Here is a 9341-nt window from a genome sequence, read left to right as displayed (position 1 = left end):
TCGATGAAGACTTACGTGAACAGGTAAATAGTTACAACAAAATGTTAATTAGAATATTAATGAGTAATTTTACCAACGCTCATGGAAATTCGAATACCTACATAAATTTTATCGAATGAATATTAAAAACATATGGACATTATGAAACAGCAATTGTATTATACTCTTATGTTTTATTTTAAAATATTTGTCCATATATTACAAATCAACACCATCTCGGTAAAGATATATAGGCTAGAGAAAGATTATTAATTATGCTTATTAAGGGATATGGCTTCATTGACCTTGACATATGTTGCCAAGATCATGATTCTGAGTAACTTTGTCTTAACAACTACATGGCGGTCTCTTATAGTTTCTGAGATATTTAGACTTAAAGTTTGAAAAATAGTATCTCTTTTCTACTATATGAAACAGAAATTTCCTGTTTTAAAATATATTTTACGACTTTCCACGCAAAATCAACTAGTACCTAAATAGCTTAAATGGTCGAAGCTAGATCTTTAATGCTTAAAATAATTTAATCTTGAATCACTAAATATATTAAATATGTACTTGCATACACTGCCGGTCAAAAATCTTTGGACACCATGCATACTTACGGTATAAGGATAAAAACGTTTAAGATAAACATGAATATTCGATCAAAACCAAAGAAAATATTATTATTATATTTATTTATACAGTATAAGAAACAAAACAAAACATTATCATTTGAGATTACGATTAGAAAAAGTCAAACCTTCTTTTCATCAAAAAAACCACCTTTAATCCTTAACACATTTTTAACTACTCTGGACATCCTGTTGATTAGAATTTGCAAAATAATTGGCTCTAATTGCTTCCAAGAGACTTCTAATATATTCCAGAGGCTTTCTTGAGAGGTTGGACACTGGTTCCTCACTTTACGGTCAAGTTCTTCCTATAGAAATTCGATTGGGTTTAGATCAGGCGATTGTGGTGGCCATTCCATTAATTTTAGTATATTCTTTTCTTTTTTCTTCATCAAGAAATTCTTGCAAAACTTTAAATTGTGCTTCGGATCATTATCTTGCTGCATAATGAATCCCCGGCCGATCAGTTTATTTCCTACAGGAATTGCTTGATGAACAAGGATTTTGTGGTATCCTTTCTGATCGAGATTTCCATTGATTTTATACAGAGCACTCACTCCAGAGTAGGAAAATGCCTCTTAAATCATTACGGATCCTCTACCATGTTTGACAGTTGGTGTAATGAAGTTGGGCATCATTTTTTCGTTCGCCGAGCGTCGTACGTATATTCTTCTTTTGCCAAATGTCTCAAATTTGGACTCATCCGTTCACAACACATTTTTTAAAATCTTCTATAGTCCAATTCTTGTGTTTCTGCGCCCATTACAATCTTTTCTTTTTATTTACTGGACGAAGAAATGGTTTTCGTATATCAAATTTGGACTCATCCGTTCACAACACATTTTTTAAAATCTTCTATAGTCCAATTCTTGTGTTTCTGCGCCCATTACAATCTTTTCTTTTTATTTACTGGACGAAGAAATGGTTTCCGTATAGAAACTCTACCAAAGAGACCAGCTAATCTAAGTCTCCTTTTGATAGTTGCTACAAATATCTGCTTGTTGTGGCCTAAGTTGAAATCTGCTTGAATTATAGAAGTAGTTCGCCGCTTATCTCGTTTGGAGAGCAGCACGATGGACTTCTTCAGCTTTCGTAGTCGATCCGTGATCGATCTTTGTTGGTTCTAATTTCACGAAAATGCTTGATGGTATATGCAACAGTGGACTTGGGGATCTTCATTTTTGAGGCAATGTTACGAATAGAAAGACCATCAATGTTGTAGTATGCATCGATTACGGTCCTCGTCTCTCGGTCCACATTTGTTTGCAATGCCATCGCGGAGCCATCTCTTATAATTCACACAAACATTTTTTTTTCAATTCAATAAAAAATAAAAACTTGTATTAACTAGAGCACATACCTTGTTATCAAATCCTTGCCTCTCAACTTTCTACAATTGTTTTCACGTTACGATGACACAAAAGAAACATAGCGGAAATATTTGCAAACACACGGACAAAGATACAGTGCCAAGCGGAATGGAAATTGAAATCATTGTTGTTAATTAAATGCTTATTTTTAGAAGATTACAAAGGTTTTATTTTTTTCCAAGGGTTCGTAAGAGTCAAATGATAATGTTTTGTTTTGTTTCTTATACTTTATAAATAAATATTGAATATTTTCTTTGGTTTTGATCGAATATTCATGTTTGTCTTAAACATTTTTATCCGTATACAATAAGTATGCATGGTGTCCAAAGATTTTCGACCGGCAGTGTATATACCATATATTTATAATCTTTTTCAAACCGAAGAATATTACTGAGGCTTCGGTAGTCTAATGGCTTAGGACACTCGGAATACAAGAGATCCGGGTTCGACTCCCGGCCGAGGTAACATTTTCTGCAATAAATTTAATTACAGTTTTTTCCAACATATTAACATCTTTAGAATATGATGCCTAATTGAGCATCGAAAATTAGAAATTAATTTAATTCGCGAGATTACTACGGTTTAATTCAAATTATAGTCCAGAAAAAATTCGGCGCGCAGTTTGAAAAAGACTACAAATACGGTATATATGCAAGTACATATACAGTATATATTTGATGATTCAAGATTAAATTATTTTAAATATTAAAGATCTAGCTTCGACCATTTAGGCTATTTAGGTACTAATTGACTGTGTTTTTTGTATGTGGTCTAAAATAAAGATTATTGTTTCCACGTAAAGGAACTTCCACCCTATCTCCCCCTTGCTTCAAGGGTGTACGACTTCCACGTGAAGCGACTTCTACCCCGCCTACCCCCCTGCCAAGGGGCGTCCGACTTCCCACGCGAAGCAACTTAGTGAGATGGGGTGGAACTCGTTTCGCGTGGAAGTCGTGCGCCCCTAAGCAGGAGGGAGATGAGGTAAAAGTTACTTCGCGTGGGTCGTAAAATATATTTTAAAGCAGAAAATTTCTGTTTCATATAGTAGAAAAGGAACACCATTTTTCAAACTTTTTTTGTTAATATTGTAACATTTTAACGAAGGATGACCACCATCTAATACCTGTTAGAATTAAAATTATTGTCATGACCTTGACAATATATGTCAAGGTCAAGGGCATCGGCGCGGTCCCCTAATATGCATATGTTACGTCCAAGCCCCTAGAAATTAGATATCGGATGGGAGAGACAAGGATGGAGATGGAGAAGGTATGGAAAGACGTGCAGACTTTATCTCACAGGTATACGCGCAGAGGTGAATACCTGAGAGTCGGACGCACTTCTTATCGCTACGGAATATGGGTCAACATCCCGAAGGGACGCTATAACACCTGTTTCCTACGAGCAGTGCGTACGTCAGTCCTAATTTCGAGTCAAGGAATCTAATCCTTATAACTCGGGACTGGACCACGTGCGATCTCTGAAAGGCGATGGAGTACGAGGTCGTTTTTGGTTTTTGATGAAATGAAAGGAGAGTTAACATCTTAACAATGTTCTAATTTATTGCTAAACATATTGCTAAATTACAGTTTAATTGTACGCGCTTAGAAATAATAAATTATTTCTACGGGTTAATGTAAAAATTAATTTTATCTACATGTTACAATTAATAAAGTTGGTTAAATACGTGTTACAAAGAGAAAAAAAAATCCGATTATCTACATGTTACAATTAATAATCACAAAAATTGCTGGCTGGTTATAAAAGAATAAGAACATTTTTGCCGCTAGAGAATGTTGACATAGGGCGAGCGTGAGTCTGTATTTGTATATGAGCAGTGAGGCGATACATGTTGTTTTATTAAATTTCTCTAATTATGACAGTGGAAGAAGGGAAGAGGTCATGGAAAAGGTCGATCGGGATTAGATAAGGAAAGGGGGAACTGGGAATGAAGACTGGAATGTAAGTTCTAAGAAATTGTCCGGCTATAGCAGCTCGGATTTCCTCGAGATCGAAATAGTCAGGGCCGATGGTGTAGGTGCCCTGCGGGAGAGGATCGGTGGTGCGATCGAAACTGTTAATCACCGAGTCGAAGGTGTCACCAGGGGGTTTATTCTTGAAACCAAGCGATAAGTATCGTATACGGAAAATATCGCACGGTCGGTATCGTATGCGACTTCGAAATCGTATTCTCCGCTGCCATGCGATATGTTGTTAGTGATAATTTTCGTATATGATAATTGTGCAACGTTGCCACATGTCAAAAAAATATAAAAGCCAATAGGAACAGAGTTATAAGAGAATGTAACAGGTCAGCTGTATTTACTTTTAAAGGTTATGATCTGCTCTATGTATCAAAATAATACATATCATTAGTTTACAAAATATTAATAGTGAAAACTGCGAATCAAAATGGCATCAGTATTAAATGTAGTGCAAAAACGCTGTGCATATATTAATGAAGAACAGAAAAATTTACTGCTTGGTAAGTAATTTGCTTTCAATTTGCTTATTCTTTCTTAAACTCTAGATATGCAAAATTCATTTTAAGCTTAACAGATTTTCTTTTGAATTTACAAACGAACTTTTTTTACTTTAAAACTACAATTTGTAATTAAAGATATATGTATTATCAATTTAAAAGCAAATGTATTTAAAGATATATATATATATGTATTACTAATTTAAAAGCAAATGCGTTTTTATGTTTAAAGATAATAATAGAATAAACAATAGCTATAGACAAGTAATAATTATTTATTAATTTTTTAATACAAATGTCCTATAATATTTGATTGTTAAATTACAGAATTTGTGCAAAAACATCCAGAACTGCAAAGTGGCAAGTTTTCTGCAACATTTACTTTTAAACATGCTCAGAAATTATGGGAAAAAGCAACAGATGAATTACATAAAATACCTGGTGCAGTAAAAAGTTGGAAACAGTGGCGAAAAGTATGTATTATATGTATATATGTATTATATGTATATTGATAGACAACTGAAATTCTTTGAACACAAGAATTTATATACTTTTGATAATTTGGGTCTATTTTATTTGTATTATAGACTTGGCAAGACATAAGAAGTTCCACTAAAGCCAAAAATACTTTGATTAAGAAGCATGCAAAACAAACTGGTGGAGGGCCTGCATCAAATCAGGTTTTAACAGAAATTGATCAAAATGTCCTAGCACTTATAGGTTCAACAGTCGTAGAAGGACATGAAACAGTGCAGGAATCTAACGTGCAATTTGTAAGCAATCTTTGTCATATTGTATAATAATTTCTAAAACACGTAAAAAAATTAATATTAGGACAGTGGTCTGTATATTGACTTTTTTTGCAGGAGTGGTTAGATAATTCAAATGTATGTAACGTAAATAATGATGGAGATGGAGAAAGATTTTCCATAATATGCACTAATCAAGAGATAACACAAGAACCTATACCACAAAATTCATTGTTTCCTCAAAATAATTATAGCAGCATACCTGAAAAAAATGACGCATCAGAAATAAGTTTAAACAATGACAATTGTACTAATAACATTAAACAATCTTCAACAAACATGAAAACAATTGAAGTAGAAACGCCAACTACTGCAACTATCAATACATCACACATTTCTATAACACCAACTTTAAATTCGGTGTCAATAAAAAAAGGTATTAAAAGAACTACTGCACAAAGATATGATAAATCAATAGAACAGACTGAAAAATTGACTACAATTTCACAGAAAGATTACGAGATAAGACAATCATATTATGAAAAAAAATTAAAACTTTATAAGATGGAATTAGATATAAAAAAAAGAGATGTTATTGCTAAAGAAAAAATATGCACATTGTTGGAGCAACTGTTTAAAAACATTGAAGACTGATAAGCTGTGAAATAATACTAGAGTATTTATAACCAAAGTTCCTGTGAGTCAAATTTTACGTTGATTAAAATTTAATTTTATTTCATTTAGTTTAATAATTAAATATAATTTCACGCATTTTTTTTTAAATAATAAATTATTACGTTTGAATTACGTTATAAATAATACTAATTACTAATTATTACGTTACTAATTATTACATTATTAATTATTACGTTTGAACTAATATATGTTAAATTAACATGTATTTTCTGTTAAAGACAAGAAATTATTAATTTTATGTTCGACCCTTCTTGTTTTAGCTTTGCTAGTACATTGCTTTTTTTGTTTTTTTTTAAAATATCATTTATATGAAGAACATAAATAAAATTTATTTTATTTATATTAATTATTTTAAAATACATTACCAAATAAGGAAAGAAAGGAATTAAGTTCATTACTAATGTATGTTATTATATTATTGGTTACTAAAGTTGTATTTATACTTTTAATAAAAATATGTATTTACATATATATTTAAATACAAAATGTTAAATAAAAGTGAGTCTTAAAAGCTATATTGTCATGAGAAATACTGTCTTATTAGATTGTTGCGGATTCTTCGGCCAACTGTCAGTTCGTGATTTCTACCTGCTCTATCTATTTCCAATTCATTTACACCATCCATAACATTCATACCGAAGTCCAATACTTCATCTTCTATTTCAAGTGTAGGTATAGGCACATTGTCATGAATGCACATATTATGCAGCACTACACAAGCATTAATAATTTTTGAGCAAACATCTGGCCGGTAATGTAAAACTCTATGTTTTAATAAACAACGAAATCTCATTTTTAAGAGACCATTGCAACGTTCAATAAATGATCTAATGCTCTTTTGCTGATTATTATATCTTCTCGTTGCAATATTAAGTTCATTATCCATTACTGGAGTCATCATCCAAGGTCTAAGAGCATAACCGGAGTCACCTGTAAAGCAATATAGGCCGGTATTCATAGTCAGATCTTAAATTTAAGACTGTCTTAAGTTCAGCCTTGAGGTATCATGAACCAATCAGGTATTACCTAGTAAAAAGAAATTGTGTCCACGATTATAAATCTCTTGCATTATAGGAAGAACATTACTATTATTCCAGATATATGAATCGTGAGTGCTTCCTGGATATCGGGCATTCACATTCATTATTCTAAGATCAGAATCACATATCTGCAAATAAAGCTTTAATTACATTATTTGTATAAATGCCTAATTGAATTGTTAATGCACTATATTCTTTACCAATTGTACGTTTATAGAATGGTATCCTTTTCTATTAATATAAATATGTTCAGGATAATTTTCGTCATTTTTCGGAGGTGAAACAATTGCTACATGAGTGCAATCTATACAACCGATGGCTCCAGGAAAGCGATGATTTATCCAAAATCTATGTGTATATATACATGTACATATAAATATATAATATGATGTAATTTTATCTGCACAATTATGTATAATTCTTAATGTAGATTATATCCTTTCTTACTTGTTACGTAGTTGTTGCAGTTCCTGAATATTGTGAGGAAAACGAACCCAATTATTAAATATTTCTGGTAAATTAAGAATATTAGTTACATTGCGAATACATCTGCTAACAGAAGGTTGACTAATTGCTGTATGAATATTATGTCCTATGCAATTCTGATAGCTTCCTGATGCAAAAAAGCGTAATGCTGCTAAAACCTAGAAAAAAGTCTTAATAATTTATATTCTGTATGTGTTGTCTATACTTACTTTAATTTATATCCTGTATGTATTGTCTATACTTACTTGTAAAGTTGCGTCCAAAGCAGTAGGTCGTAATGGTTCTAAATATAATTTTCTACAATATCAATAAACCTGATTGTTGTTTCTTTTTTCAATCGAAAAATATTTATAAATTGCCTTTCAGATAATTGAAATGGATCATCCCTTATGTGAAAACGTGGTCTATCATTATAATGATAAACATTTTCTAATTGTTCATTGATATGTAAAAAAACAGCATTTCGATATGCCATATCCATTGCTAAATTAAAACTTCACATTAACCCCAATTTGTCAAGAGAGTCGCACTTATTACTATATTTGTCGTATGCGACTTGCATATCGCATGGGCTATACCCACTCGATATCAGTCATTCGATATTTTCTCGCATACGATACATGTCACCCATTCAAGAATACTATTTTTGTTAACGCATGCGATATCGTATGCGATATCTAGGGTCCTCATTTCAAGAATAGCGTCCCAGGATAGATAGGAAATCGGTTGCGCTGGGAGGGAGAAGGTAGAAATTCTTCCAGAATTTCCACGCTTGATGTGGAATCAGCGGGAGATGGTGGACGAGGTGACGCTGGAGCGGAGTGGAGAGGGAAGTCAGGAGTGTGTGTTGGAATGTCGGGAAGTAAGCACTCCGTCAAAGCGTCTGACCACGCGGATCGCGGAAAAGGAGGGGAAGGTATCGCCTTTAGTGCATGATGGGCCGGTTGTTCTGGAGAGACCGGGGGAGCCGGTGATGACGAAGGTGGGTGAAGTAACTGTGCTGGCTGTTGTGTAGGTAATGATGTGGGTTGTCCTGCGTCGTCGGTAGATTTTGTTTGATCAGTTACAGAATTCCTGGTACGCTAGATCTAGGAGTCTGCGCGCTTCGAGGAAAGCCCGACTTTTTAGCCAACCTCGATGGGGACGGTGGCGTTTTGATTGGTCACTAAGGGATAATTTATGTTAGGAACTGGAGTATGTAATTTGTAAGGAGCGACTTACTGTTTAGTTGTCCGGGCAGACGGGTTGTTTGGATACTTGTTGGTCAGTGCTTCGGTTCCCCTGGTCTGCGTGGGTAATGATGACCGAATCTGAGTACTGATTCTAATAGCTTTCACGAGCTAAGTGAAATATATTTTTTTTCTGTCCGTCTGTTCTTCGTATCTCGCGATGTCGTAGTTTATATAGTCGTTTTTTAGGAGGTGGTTCCATGGTAGGATGTGTCAAATTGGAAATTGAGGAATCAGGTTCACAGGATTTTGATATGATAACAGGCTTTGATTGGTCATTGGGAAATTTCCCTCAGGGTACCTATCATGGAAAAAGTCGGAATGGATTTCGATCGGAATTATTCCGTTTATCACTAGATATTACTAGATGGGTTATCATGGACAGACGGATTCTTTCCGAAACAGTCGGAAAGTTTCTGGTACTTCGCGAGCTGGCGAAATGTCGATTCCGATCGGAATCAAACATTGAGAACGTGAGAACGACAAGGATAAAGTAGGGATACTTAAACCTTTGGAGGTTAAGTCTCGAGAGATCGCTTGGCTGGGACGTGTGTGAAGTTGGCCCCGCACTTTTCGAATTTTGGATTTTTTTTATTGTGCTGTGTTGTGCTACGTTTGTGCCACGTTGTGCCGCAAACCGCAACTCAATAACATGAACCGTTTTCCAAAAAAAAA

At 33.9% G+C, this 9341-nt stretch overlaps 2 protein-coding genes across 2 annotated transcripts; one reads left to right on the top strand and one right to left on the bottom strand.

Annotated features, from left to right (window-relative positions):
• Positions 1-5137: 5137 nt before the first annotated feature.
• LOC108731907 (formin-J-like) lies at positions 5138-5737 on the top strand (the record flags this gene model as incomplete). The annotated part of the gene is made up of 2 exons (XM_018462464.1): positions 5138-5239; positions 5333-5737. Coding segments are annotated over 2 exons (507 nt in total), but the record flags the coding sequence as incomplete, so codon positions are not given.
• A 694-nt stretch (positions 5738-6431) lies between these two features.
• On the bottom strand, positions 6432-7918 carry LOC108731906 (putative nuclease HARBI1). Its single transcript, XM_018462462.1, is given in 6 exon segments — positions 6432-6841; positions 6938-7079; positions 7152-7299; positions 7399-7595; positions 7683-7729; positions 7732-7918. Coding segments are annotated over 6 exon segments (1131 nt in total).
• Positions 7919-9341: the final 1423 nt, after the last annotated feature.

Source organism: Mycetomoellerius zeteki, unplaced genomic scaffold (assembly GCF_001594055.1).
Source record: "Mycetomoellerius zeteki isolate Tzet28-1 unplaced genomic scaffold, Tzet1.0 scaffold144, whole genome shotgun sequence".
In the NCBI taxonomy this organism is placed as follows: Eukaryota; Metazoa; Arthropoda; class Insecta; order Hymenoptera; family Formicidae; genus Mycetomoellerius; species Mycetomoellerius zeteki.
Note: the sequence above shows the minus strand (reverse complement) of the source record. Positions and strands in the feature narration are given on the sequence as shown.